Source organism: Rana temporaria, chromosome 6, assembly GCF_905171775.1.
Source record: "Rana temporaria chromosome 6, aRanTem1.1, whole genome shotgun sequence".
Taxonomy (NCBI): Eukaryota; Metazoa; Chordata; class Amphibia; order Anura; family Ranidae; genus Rana; species Rana temporaria.
The window spans coordinates 46,703,000-46,717,566 of record NC_053494.1 but is presented as its reverse complement, the minus strand read 5'-3'; the positions used below and the strand labels follow the sequence as shown (position 1 = coordinate 46,717,566).

The window sequence follows — 14,567 nt, the reverse complement described above, 5'->3', positions numbered from 1 at the left end:
CACAAGTCCGCCTGCCAAGATGGCAGACCGTACTTGTAGTTATTTCATTCACAGGCATGTAACATGTTACTAAGCATCCCCTCTCCCACGCCAGCTGTGCCAATTTTAAAAGTTACAAGCTGTGGGGGATACTTTAATGGATAAGGTGTGGGTATGCTTACCTACATGTTACACCCTGATATATGTTGCTAAAGGTGGAGTTGGCCTTTTAATTAAACCAGTCAGTTTACAGTGTTAAAGGTGTTGTAAAGGTTTTTTTTTTCTAAATAGGTTCCTTTCAGCTAGTGAATTGTTGGTTCACTTACCTTTTCCTTCGATTTCCCTTCTAAATGTTTTGTTTTTTCTTAGTCTGAATATCTCACTTCCTGTTTCTCCTCAGTAAGCTTGCCCCCATCATCTGGCTGGGGGTTAGTCAGCCAGAACAGCTTACTGAGGAGGAACAGAAAGTGAGAAATTCAGACAAAGAAAACAAAAGCAAAACATTTAGAAGGGAAATTGAAGGAAAAGGTAAGTGAACCAACAATGCACTAGCTTAAAGGAACCAATTTAGAAAATAAAAAACCTTTACAACCCCTTTTTAAGTAGGGCAAGATGATCTGTATAGACTCATCTAAATCCTAGCATCCTTGTCGCTGCTGCCAAATTGCCGGCAAGACAATGCAAGTTCCAGACCGACTCGCGTAGATATACTGCGGCCGAATGGCTCTCCTGGGCGAAATCCCGTACATATACAGCTTTGCCCAGGAGCGCCGCCGGAGGCATGAAACCGTGCACAATCGCATGTATGGAGGGACACACACACACACACACACACACACACCTCTGTGTTGTCAGAGGAGACAGATCGTTTGTTTCTAAAAAGTAGAAACCGCAATCTGTCATCTTAGTTACTCCCCCCCCCCCCCCCACAGTGAGGGCACACACTTAACCCCTTGATGGCCCCCTAGTGTTAACCCCTTCCCTGACTGTGACATTTATACAGTAATCCGTGTATATAGCACTGATCGCTCCATAAATTTCAATGGTCCCAGTGTCTGATCTGTCCGCCGCAATACCGCTAAAAATCACAGATCACCGTAAAAATGCCATAAATCGTAATCCATTCCCATAGTTTGTAGACACTAACGTTTGCGCAAACCAGTCAATATACGCTTATTGCGATATTTAAAAAAAAAAAAAACATGTAGAATACATATCGGCCTAAACAGATGAAGACTTTTTTTTTTCTTTTAAACATTTTTGGGGATATTTTATTAAATATTTTTACACACACACACACATTTGGCAAAAAATAAAAACCTTAGGTGATCAAACGCCACCAAAAGAAAGTTCTATTTGTGGAAAAAGGACGCAAATTTTGTTTGGGTACAGCACTGCATGACCGCGCAATTGTCAGTTAAAGCGACGCAGTGCCAATGTGAAAAGTGCTCTGGTCAGGAAGGGGGTAAAATCTTCTGGGGCTGAAGTGGTTAAATAAAAATGTTTTCCTGTTAAACGTAATTTTTAACCCTATCGGCCCCCCCTCCCCCAATTAACAACTTGCTTATCTTATCTGTTTTTAGGTTTTTTTTTTTTTTTTTTTTTTGTGTGTGTGTGTGTGTGTGTGTGTGTGTGTGTTTGTTTTTTATTTGTTGTTCTGAATAGGCTTGGCACTAAAACATAGTAAACTATATTCCTGGTAGCTAGATTGCACCAAATACTGCTGATCCACAAGAATCAAGTTTAATTTTGTTTTTGTTTGTGTAGTTTTGTTACATTGGATTTTTTTGTTTCCTTTCAGATTCCTTTGTTTAAAAAACAAAACGGGCGCATCGGTGGTTTTCACGACGTATACGGAGAAGCATCCTTCAATAGAGAGGGGGCCTCCTTTTGTACAGCCCCTCTTAAACTTTATTTGGTTTCTACTACTGGCTGTGGAGGGGTATGTGCGATCTTTATGTATTGGGTATATGTTGGAACTATGAAAACATTTTGAGTGAAATCCGAGATGTCTGTTTAAGAGTCGGTTCACACAGGGGCGGCACGACTTGGGGGCGACTCGGCCAGGCGACCTGAAGACGACTTCTAAGGCGACTTGCAAAATGACTTCTGTATAGAAGTCAATGCAAATCTCCCGGAGTCGCCCCCGAAGTCGTACAAGAACCTTTTTCTAAGTCGGAGCGACTTGCGTCATTCCTATTAGAACGGTTCTATTGACTACAATGGGACGCGACTTGTCAGGCGGCTGTGTCGCCTGACGAGTCGCCCCAGTGTTAACCGGGTCTAAAGGGGAATTCAAGCCTAACGCTTGTCTTAAAAATGTTTCCTCCCTCTTCCTCCTCCCTATCCTGCCCACCCTGTGTAAAAACAAAACAAAGCTATTTTTTTTCTTTTTCTTACAGTGTAGGGGGGTTTTTTTTTTCCCAATTCCAATTTTAGAAAGTGTAATGACTTATTACGGACTGCTCTGCATATCTCATACCGTATAATGGTGTATTGACTGTGACCTAGATTATTTCTTTCTGCATTGATGCAGTATTTTACTGATGGCGCTGGTCACGAGTGCACCACGGCATGCGTTTTCTCAAAACTGCGCACTTGCTTTCAGGCTGAGCAATGAGTGGTTTCAGCTTGTAAAACACCTGAAAGAGAATACCAACCAGCAAAATCCCATTTATTTCAATGGCACCTGTTCACTGAGTGTTTGTCACCTGAAGCTCAAAGTACAGGAGCTTTTTTTTTTTTAGGCAAATTATAGTTTTCTGCTTTTTTACATTGGTGACCCTTTTTTGTAAAACATGCGACTTTTTCTAATATGTTAGACTATTGGCCCTGAATAGAGATACTCCAGCATTCAAACATGTTTTTGGATTGTCCTCCTGACTTTTATTGGAATAACGTTGTATCTGCATCTTTTATTAGTGGTGTGGTCCTTCAATTTCCATTTCTGAAACATTTATAAGTCAATAACACATGTTGTGGGTTTATCAGTTATTTTATATGCTGTAGGAAGCTTTTATCATGCCCACCAATCAATGCAGCACTGTAGCACTCTATGAATGGTACATTTTCTTTAGCCCTAAGGAATCTGTGCCTGTCATAAAAGTCCAGTTGGTTGTGCTTTTATCTTCAGGCCAAATGTTTCCAGTCCTCCCCTGGTAATATAGGAGAAATCTTCAACAAAACTTCATGAGCTATAATTATATGGTTTAAAGTGGTTCTAAAGGCCGAATGATTTATTTTTATTTTTTTTGTTGTCATTATGCATTCTATGCAGTGTCAGAATGACTGTGTACAAGGAATACCAATGTGAATATGTACAAAAATCCAACTTTGTAACTTTGGCCAATAGTAAAAAAAAGTATATGGCGCCTGTGATCCAGAACCACATACTCGAGCCATCTGGAGCTTTTTAGATATGTATGTGTAGTCCGATGAAGGGAAGCTTCAAATAAGTTCAAGAGCTGTGGTGCGACGGCTCCCACACATCAAGGTTTTCCTCAATGGACACCCAGCAATTGCTGAAACCATAGAAATAGAGTGCCAAACAAAGTGGAAGAGTCCAAGATCATTTTTAATTATCGGTTAAAAAAAACCCCACAAAAGCCTTTCTATAAAACCAGCCATCTCATTTTAGGGGGGGGGGGGGGCTTTTTATTAGCACAGGATAAAAGTTTGACGGACTCTGAGAAAACGGTGACTTCACAGATCTATATTGTATATTGGAACCAGCATTGATCTCGCCTCCATGGAATAACAACTTGACAGCAGTTGCTGAGCAGCAATAAGTAAACCTCAATCTTTGCAAAGCAGCATGTCCATATTAACTCTTTACTGCCCACATCTAGAAACAAATATTCCAACATAATGCCCCGTGCAGTGGATATGTGTATAATCATTCTCTACCCTTTTTTAGGCCCCTTTCACACGAGCGGACAGATCGGGTCCGCCTGTCGGGTTTTCTTTTTTAAGGATAAGGCAGACGCGCCTTTGTTAGCTCTATAGCTTGCTGACACCCCCACTGGCATCCAATCCTTTTCACTACAAACGGACAGATGGGAGATCCGTTCTCTATCTGTCCAGCGAATCGGATCACAGTTGGATGGAAATGCAGTCAGTAACCATCCGACCACTCGGAGGAGAGTGGGTTGTGTCAGGGGTCTATCTGAAAGGCGCCTTAGAGTAACCACGTAATGTACCTTTCAGCTCTCAGTTCAAGGTGTTGAAGGTCAGCACTAAAGTTTGCAATCAACCAAAAGAGTTTGTGATCATATAATTGCTATATCAGCCATGATGTGATCACATGCAAGCTGGAGGCTTCACTGAAAGTCCTTGGTTTGCAGAGGAACACTGCCACCTTCAGGCTGCTGTGATCATCTGCAGTTCTGCACAGTAGTAAAAATAAAGATAAATTATTTAAAACGGCGGTCCCCAACCTTTTTGGCACTGGGGACCAGCTGGCTTTTGCCAACGCCCGGTGGTGGCAGCGAGGCGTTTCTTTGCAGGCAATTTGTCAGGGCAGTGGCTGGTGTTGGCTTTCAATCATCATGACACCATGGTTGATGTGGTGTCGGGGTCATTGAAGTGCATTATTTATATTTTATTGTAATATAAAATTAAATAATTCAACTCTCCATAATGCAGAATCAGTGTGAGCCCTTGGTGTGTCACTTGCCACTGTCGCCTACCACCAGATGCAGCTTGTCGCCTGCCACACACCACCAGTGACAGCAGAGATAGAGGCTTCTCTTCACAGCTTTTTTAAACCTCATGTGCATTGGTTGTGTCCCAGAGTGAGGGCGGGCAGTGAAATGATGCACTCTGCTGCCTGCTGAGAGCGGAACAGCGGTGATACAGGGTGGGCGGAGTCATCTCTGCTCTTTCACCTGCCCGCCCAACTCTTCTCTCATGACGCCTGCCCGCTTTCACCCACGGCCCAGTTGTAGAGAGGCCCGGTGGTTGAGGACCCTGATTTTAAAACATTCGAATATAGTGGTATGTATGTGTGTGTGTGTGTGTGTATATATGTATATATATATATATGTGTATATATATATATATATTTGTTTTAGGCTTTTGTCTACTTGTAAAGTCATGAAAATATAAACAAATTATTTATATTTTATATTGTTGAATCAACCCCATACATGCTGATACTGCTAATGCAATTCTCCACAGTCTTGTATACTTGCATTTCCTTTGCCCCCCCAGCCCCCCCCCCCCCCCCCGTTCTGTTCAGCTGTCTGGAGCAAAGAAAGATGGGTCTGTTGGCTCTGAATTGCTCCAGTCGGAGCTTTACTCTCCTCGTCTCCATGTACTAGGACTCCATCCTTTACCAAGCCAAGTTCCTTCTGTACTGTCTGGATGGGGGAACATGGCGTGTCATTAAACTTAATAAAAAAATTAAAAGCCTGCATAGCCTCTGTACTAATTTTGACTTTTATTTAAAAAAAAAATTGCCTAAAAGTACCCGTTGATCCTTCCAGTGACCTCCTCATATGGCTGTTAGTAGTGGAGACAAACTGCAAGGTCACCTACCTTTTTATGCTTTAAAAGCCAAGGACACTGTTCATATCCAAACAGCCTGGGTGGGTGGGACCCGCAAATCATCCTGTCATAGCCATTCATGGCAGGGCAGGCTGGTCCTGCCCACCGCCTAGTCTTTTTGGCTGAAAATACATGGAAGCAGTCAACTAAGAAATAAGGTATTGTGGGGGTGATTTTATTACTTGATTTGTGAGTCGGTTGCCAACCTCTGTGTGTAAAATGGATGGTTTAGTGAACCTGCTTTCCTCTGTATGCACAAAGTACATGTTTGTTTTCAAGTGTTCTGGTTGTTGTTGTTGTTTCCTGATTGTGTTAAATGTGCATTACCGAAAACCTGTGGTAATTCTGATTTATTTATTTTTTTTTGCAGTGGGAAATTAACAGTATTTACAATATTGTGTGAACAGTATCAGCCGTCTTTAAAAAGAGATCCTATGTATAATGAGGTAGGTTTGCGACAGTTGTAAAGTGTTAGTGATGGTGTGCTGCAGTTATATTGGGTACATACATATAAAGCCAAAAGTATGTGGCCAACCCTCTAAATGTATTAGTTTTAGGTGTTTGCAGTAAAGGGTCCTGTTAATGCCGCAGCATACAATGAGATTTTAGACAATTGTGCATTTTCCATATCTTGTGGAAACTGTTTGGGGCAAATCCTTCTCTGTTCCACCATGACTGTACTTTTGTGTACAAAGCCAAGTCAATGAAGACCTGAATGCATTGTGTTTGGTGTGGAGGCCCTCAGAGCCCTGATCCCTGATCCCAACCATACTGAACCACCACTCGGGGATACATTTAGAATAATGATTGCAAGCCAGGTCATATTTTCCTATATTTTCTGACCTCACAAATGCTCTTTTGGCTGAAAGGACACAAATTCCAACAGACACTAAAATCTTGTGTGTAGGCTGTTATTGCTACAAGAGGGGATCCAACGCCATGGTTTTGGAATAAGATGTCCAACAACCTCAGTAATAAACAAATTTCCCCTTGGAATTGAACTTTAAAGGCACTTGGACTCCTATAACAATTGTAAAGTAAGATGGAAAAATAATTTATTAATACCACACAATTAAAAATGGTCACATGGAATGTACATGGCAATAAGCAACTGAAAATGCACCGACTGTAACATGATTCACAATACAGAAGAGAGATCCTTCACCGACTCATTTCAGTCTTTTATCTCCTTCCTCAGGGGTACGGAAAATATCAATTGTCTATAATATATATATATATATATATATATATTGATTTCTGCATTATAGACAATTGATGTCTTCTGTACCCCTGAGGAAGGAGAAAAAAGACTTAAATGCATCGGGTGAAGGATATCTGTTCTGTTTTGTCAATCATGTTAGTGCATTTTCAGTTGCTTATTGCTATGTACAGTCATTTTTAATTATGTGGTATTAATAAATTATTTTCTATCTTTTTGAGTCTTATGAGTCTCATCAGTGCCTTTAAAGTCCAATTCCAAGGGGAAATGTGTTTAAGTCTGGGATGTGGCACTGGGATGTGGCACTATATGAACAACCTGTGTGTGTCCCCATTTTTTTTTTTTTTTTTTCCTTCCTTCCTTCCATGGTAATAACTGTGACTCCACAGTCCAGGAATACAACATAGTTTGCTTTTGGTTAATAAAGGACACATGCTTGTACATTCTAGACTCGTGTATGGATTATTTGTCTTTCTTCTTTGCAGTATCTGGACAGGATAGGACAGCTTTTCTTTGGTGTACCTCCTAAACAGTCATCTTCATATGGGGGATTATTGGGTGAGTAAGAAAATGTCGGCGTGTTGAGTTGTGCAAGTGTCGTCCTCAGCCTGAATTTTCTGCCATCTAAATCTTTTGACAATCGGAAAAGTCTGAACTTTTGTGTGGCTATTCCAGGGCAGTGGTTGACTAGGTACTAAAGTCAGATCTGTAATTTTTATAAAAAATAAATAAAACAAAAGTGTCCAAGGATTTATACTTTTGTATAAACTAGACAAAGGTTGCTACTTTTACTGCCTGCTGCGAATTAAGGAGATTTCTCTTCCTGTCCCTGAGACCCAATGTGAAGGGAATTACTTGGTTTGTGTCGCTGTACCTGGAACAGGCGTCTCCTTTTTGGAAGATCTACCCTGTGCTCCTGTTCTGGTCTCTAATGTAAGATTTGGGATTTTCCATTGATTTCTGTATCGGCGGCAGTGGTCCCCAGGACAAATGGCAATAAAAGCTGCCGGAGATTCTAACCCTTTATTTTATGAAATTGGCTAGAATATGCACTTTGGTCTGCAAAAGATGCTATAGAGCAGAGTTTTCTCAACTCCAGGGCATGGTTTTTAGGATTTCCCTCAGATGAAACGACTACGGTAATTACGGCCGTGAAACTGATCAAATCACCTGTGCAAAATAATGGAGAGCCTGAAAACCTGACCTGTTGGGGCGCCTGGACTGGAGTTGAGAAACGCTGCAGTAGAGTATTCCAGAAACGGACATATGGTTGGCTACCCTTGTAAACATTCATAGCACACAGTTTATTCAGGGTTCTTCTGATCACAAGTGGAAGTCATGGTTGAATTTTCTCCTTGTGAGAGCGCAATGGACCACGTCTTCTAAGGGCTCTCTGCCTTATCCTCGATTAACCACTTGCTGATCGCCCTATAGCAGGTTTACTGGTTCAGGGTGGCTGCGCAGGATTGTGTGTGTGTGTGTTTATGTATATGTGATCTTTTGCCCCCTGATGTTAACCCAGTGACAGTGCATATTTTTAGCACTGATCACTACATTAGTGTCACTGGTTCCCAAAAAAGTGTAAGTTGGTGTCTGATTTTGTGTGCCGCAAAATTGAAGCCCTGCTTGAAGTTGCTGATTGCCACCATTAATATATATAAAAAAATCCACCAATATACCCCGTAGTTTTTGGATGCTATAACTTTTGCACAGACCAATCGCTATACGTTTATTGTGCATCCCCCCCCCCCCCCCAAATACCACCAAAAAAACAGTGGGAGAAAGGACAATTTTTATTTGGGTACAGTACTGCGCACAATTGTCAGGAACCGTGCCGTATCACAAAAAATGGCCTAGTCATGAAGGGGGGGGGGGTCAATATTCCGTATCTGACGTGTTTAACAAGAGGTTCTGAGAACATGGTTATATACAGAATATATAGTGTGTGGCAATGTGTAGGTGAACATGAGTGATGAAAACTGAGTTTCTCATCTGCAATTGGGAAATAAAAGAAGGAAGCAGACTGTGGCTGACATCTCCAGTTTTCATGACATTGCATCATAATGGCTTAATATCAGACCGTAAATTACAATATCTTCCCAGCACTCCACAAAAGAAAATCTAGTACATTTACAGGTTCTATAGCTGTGGATATGGATCAACTTTAAGTAAAAAATAAAATCTATGTGATTATTTTAAACATGTCTTTCCTGTGAATGCGTTCTATTGAAGGCAAGAATGTGTGAATTTCTTATGCAGGTTCTGCCTTTTGCCTAGAAGAGCTCCCCCTTTGGGTGAGGTGGGGTTTGAAAGCAGCAGACGCTCTCCAGCGATATCTGATCTTTTCGCTGCTTTTCTTTAACCACTATTAGCCCGACCTATAGCAGATTGACGGCCAGGAATTCGTTATCCTGACTGGACGTCATATGACATCTTTCAGGATAACGTGGTGCGGCGGACGCACTGCATCTCCGATCGTGATAAGGAATCTCTGGTCACAGCTGATCACATGGAAAGGAGCCTCCTGTCAATCGCAGCATGAACCAGGAAGTGGCAGTAAACCTCTTTCCTCGGTACACTCTGACAGGGAGAGACGATCGTCACACTCCCCGTCAGAGAGGTGGTCTATGCCGATTATCAAATGTGTCACAAAAAATGCCAATCGGCTGCCAGAGACGCCTGTCAGTGCCCATCCATAGTTGGTGAGGTTAAAAACAAGACACAAATCCAACTTATGTGTGTGATATATGTCAGTATTACATTGTATATCCCTGTATGTTGTGGACGTTCAGGTGCTTATCTAATAGTTTTTTGAAACTATCGATGCTCCCCACTGATACCACCGCCTGTGGAAGGGAATTCCACATCCTTGCCGCACTTATAGTAAAGAACCCTCTACACAGTTTAAAGTTAAACCTCTCTTCTTCTAATTTTAATGAGTGGCCACAAGTCTTGTTAAACTCCCTTCCGCAAAAAAAGTTTTTTCTCTATTGTGGGGTCAACAGTACGGTATTTGGAAATTGAAATCACATATCCCCTCTCAAGCGTCTCTTTTCCAGAGAGAATAAGTTCAGTGCTCGCAACCTTTCCTCATAACTAATGTCCTCCGGACCCTTTATTAACTTTGTTGCCCTTCTTTGTACTCTCTCCATTTCCAGTCCATCCTTCCTGAGGACTGGAGCCCAGAATGGGACGGCATACTCTAGGTGCGGCCGGACCAGAGTCTTGTAGAGCAGGGGGAATTATCGCTTTATCTCTAGAGTTGATCCCCTTTTTAATGCCAATATTCTGTTTGCTTTGTGAGCAGCAGCTTGGCATTGCATGCCATTGCTGAGCTTATCTACTAGGACCCCCAGGTCCTTTTCCTTCCGAGATTCCCCCAGAGGATCTCCCCCCAGCGAGTAGATTGCATTTATATTTTTGCCACCCAAATACATTATTTTCCTACATTAAACCTCATTTGCCATGCAGTTACCCACCCCATTAATTTGTTCCGATCTTTTTGCAAGGTTTCCACATCCTGCGGAGAAGTTATTGCCCTGCTTAGCTTGGTATCATCTGAAAATAGAGAGATTGAGCTGCTTACCCCATCCTCCAGGTCGTTTATGAAAAAATTCAATTGGATTGGTCCCACCACAGAACCCTGGGGCACCCCACTACCCACCCCTGACCATTCTGAGTACTCCTCATTTATCACCACCCTCTGAACTCGCCCTTGTAGCCAGTTTTCAATCCATGTACTCACCCTATGGTCCATGCCAACGGACTTTATTTTGTACAGTAAATGTTTATGGGGAACTGTAAAATGCTTTTGCAAAGTCTAGACACCTGTCAGTACCTACCTAATCATCGGTGGTGCCCATCAGTGCTTATCAATTCTACATATCAGTGCCTGTCAATGAAGGAGAAAAACACATTTTGTAACAAACTAAGAACCCCCCCCCCCCTTTTTTTAGTTTAGCAAAAAATAAAAACCCCAGCGGTGATCAAATACCACCAAAAGAAATCTATTTGTGGGAATTTTTTTTCATAAAAATGTAGTTTGGGTACAGTGTTGCATGACCGCGCAATTGTCATTCAAAGTGTGACAGCGCTGATAGCTGAAAATTGTCCTGGACAGGTGCCTGGCATCGAAGTGGTTAAAGAGTATGTAAACCTCTAAAAAAAAAATCATTCTAGCTCATTATGAAATACTTGCCTTTAAAACAAAGCTGTTGCAGCGGTACACCTATACCCTGCACACCGCTGTCACGGCCGACCTCTTTCCCGGAGCTTCTGCTGGGTTCGTGGGCTTCGGCGCTGTGATTTGGCTGGAGCCGCATGAGCGCTGGACCCCACTGTTCTCAGTACACGCTCGAAAGGAGCGGCACACGTGCGCCAGTCCTTCAGCGTGCATGTGCCAGTGATGTACTGGAAATATCTCCTGAACTGTACAGGTTTAAGAGATATTTTCAATGCCTTTTTATTATAGGCTTGCCTATAGGTAAAGGTTTGCAGAGGAATTCTACTTCCTCTTTAACTGCATGAAAGAATACATAGGATACCGCTGACTTCCTCCTGACATGATTGTTGCCTCTGTATAATGCGGATCTGGTTTTGCCACATTAAGTTGCTGGTTTGGCATTTGGTACACTTGCTTAGTTTTATGTGCTGCAAATTCACGTTAAGCAATAACTTGAGACATTGAAGAACTGGCATGGATGGCGTATGGCATGGAGGGAAGCCGTGGCTGCACAAGTATTTTCCAGCTTTCCCTTAGTTCTGCATGTTTATCATGTTCCCTAATATGTAGATCAGTGTTTCCCAACTCCAGTCCTCAAGGCACACCAACAGGTCATGTTTTCAGGATTTCCCTCAGATGAAACAGCTGTGGTAATTACTAAGGCAGTGAAACTGATCAAACCACCTGTGCAAAATAATGGAAAGCCTGAAAACATGACCTGTTGGTCTGTCTTGAGGACTGGAGTTGGGGAAACACTGATGTAGATGACTACTGGAAAGAGCATTTAGAAATGGAAATCTATTACACACTATAGAGAGCAGGTGGAGTGTAATGATGGGACAGCATACTCCAAGTACATTTCCCCACTAAATGTGTATGTCCGTCCCTACAATGAACAGCTTTGCTCCTTTTTGGCAGACACTACAGTAGGTGTTTTCTGTACCTGGGATCTTTAAAGGGGAAAACACATGTGCTTGTATTGCAAAGATTTACTTATTAAATATTAAAGGGGTTGTAAAGGTAATATATATATATGTATGTATGTGTGTGTATATATGTGTGTGTGTGTGTGTGTGTATATATATATATATATATATATATATATATATATATATATATATATATATATATATATATATATATATATATATATATATATATATATATATATATATATATATATATATATATATATGTGTGTGTGTATGTATGTATGTATGTATGTATGTATGTATGTGTGTGTATATATATATATATATATATATATATATATATATATATATATATATATATATATATATATAATATTTTTTTTTTTTTTCCCTAAATAGCTTCCTTTACCTTAGTGCAGTCCTCCTTCACTTACCTCAACCTTCCATTTTGCTTTTAAATGTCCTTATTTCTTCTGAGAAATCCTCACTTCCTGTTCTTCTGTCTGTAACTACACACCGTAATGCAAGGCTTTCTTCCTGGTGTGGAGTGTCGTGCTCGCCCCCTCCCTTGGACAACAGGAGAGTCAGGACGCTCTCTATGTTGCAGATAGAGAAAGGAGTTGTGTGTTAGTGGGCGTCCTGACTCTTCTGTAGTCCAAGGGAGGGGGCGAGCACGACACTCCACACCAGGGAGAAAGCCTTGCATTACTGTGTGGAGTTACAGACAGAAGAACAGGAAGTGAGGATTTCTCAGAAGAAATAAGGACATTTAAAAGCAAAATGGAAGGATGAGGTAAGTGAAGGAGGACTGCACTAAGGTAAAGGAAGCTATTTAGGGGGGGGGGGGGGGGGGGTGTACCGTTACAACCCCTATAATGGGGTTGGTTTTTAAATGCTGAAACTTTTGGGTTCTAAACTGTAATTTTAATTTTTTTCTACAAAGGTAACCTGTTGAACAGTCTAATGGGGGCTGGTGAAGAGGAGGATGACGTGGAGGACGGCCAGGATGACAGCAGTCCTATTGAATTAGATTGAGAGAGAATGTGACTGGGAGCTGCATGAAGAGAACAATATAAACTGGAGCTCAAAACGGACGACTTTCCATGCCGAGTCTTTGAAGGGACATTAGTGAGCAGCTGCACTGGGCTGCCCTCTGATCCCAATGACGGAGGAGTTTAAATTGTCACGGGGGTAGCCGATAAAGAATAGTTAGAGTGAATGTTGGCAATCTTACCCAGCCTGCTCTCTATATTTTTTATTCTTTCTATGAATGCCAAGCAAGCACATGGTTTTCTTACAGCGTGACAGCCAAGCAGATCAACCTATCATACTCCCTGCACTTGTATGTCTCTTTTCAGCCTGTCACTCCCCTATATAGCTTAATGGCAAAGCCAAACATGTTACCATGGCAACAAGAACTCTGTTAATGTCTCAGATCAACATGAGGATTTGGGGCTTTTTTTTTTCTTCCCGCTACGAATCTCTTGAGTTTTTTTTTCCTTTTACCCCTTTGTATGTGATTGTCTTCTGGTTTGCTAAAGGCACAGCCAATATAAACACCTCTTTTGAATTATTTAAATACAGTGGACTTTCTTTTAATATGCAATATTTATTACAGATAGGATGATTTTGTACATTTCCTCCCGTCAGATCCACTACAATGATCAAGATGTCACATTGCCACTGAAATTATTTTATGTAATAAAAAAAAATTAAAAATAAAAGGGGGAGTAGTGCTGGTACCAGTGGAAGATACAAAACAGTGCTACAAAATAAATACATTGTATCTTATGAATTGCTGACGTGGGCTCTTCCTCTGTTGTAAGGTGATTTGGGCCATCGGATCTCTATTGTGGGAAAGAATGTCGCACGTGCCGCGGTTTTCCTAATTTCTGTATATGACTTATTCACCTTTATTCATGAACTGCAAATCTCCAACTGAACCATCTAAATGGGAAATATGTCACCATCTGATATGTACTCTGTTCACAACACTGATATTGTGCGTTTCTTCTGTGCAAGGACAAAACTTGCATGACACCAACATTGTGGTATGAACAGGGAACATAGAAAACAATGGGGATCTTTGTGTCCTTGTGGAGACCTACATTGGAAAAACATGTCTTTGCATATGTTGTGAACAAGCCCAAAATATTCCATTTTTTTTTTCTGTATGTATGGTGTTAACAAGGCCTGAATGGCACCCCTACACATCGAAAAATGCAGCTTGGTTCCATTTTTGGATGCTTTTAAAAAAAAAAAAAAAGGGGGTTGGGGTCTTTTTCCTGTTTTACGGGTACAGAAGCCCATTTAACAAGCGTGCGTGCGCAAATACAAGCTGCACCAGAGCCAAGAAGCAAAACATTTTTCCTCTGAACCTTGTAATTTTGAAAAAAAAACACTATTTTTTACTTTTTGTTATAATAATATCCCAATTTAAAAAAAAAAAAAAAAAAAAATTTCCCCCCCGGTTTAGGCCGATACGTATTCTTCTACATATTTTTGTTAAAAAAAAAATCGCAATAAGCGTATATTGATTGGTTTGCGCAAAAGTTATAGCGCCTACAAAATAGGGGATAGATTTATGATTTATTTTTTATTTTTTTACTAGTAATGGCGGCGATTTGCGATTATTTTTTTTTTAAATTTTTTTGTCAGGCCTGCGATA

The 14,567-nt window shown here is 41.1% G+C and overlaps 1 protein-coding gene across 1 annotated transcript in view; it reads left to right on the top strand.

Annotated features, from left to right (window-relative positions):
- The window catches only part of GET4 (guided entry of tail-anchored proteins factor 4), a 29,382-nt gene extending 15,688 nt beyond the window's left edge, over positions 1-13,694 (top strand). Inside the window, exons 6-9 of the mRNA XM_040356763.1 lie at positions 1,781-1,921; positions 5,897-5,972; positions 7,231-7,303; positions 12,843-13,694. Of these exons, the coding sequence (XP_040212697.1) occupies positions 1,781-1,921; positions 5,897-5,972; positions 7,231-7,303; positions 12,843-12,934 (382 nt within the window). The 3' untranslated portion in view covers positions 12,935-13,694. The remainder of the gene's footprint in view (positions 1-1,780; positions 1,922-5,896; positions 5,973-7,230; positions 7,304-12,842) is intronic.
- The last annotated feature ends 873 nt before the right edge of the window (positions 13,695-14,567 follow it).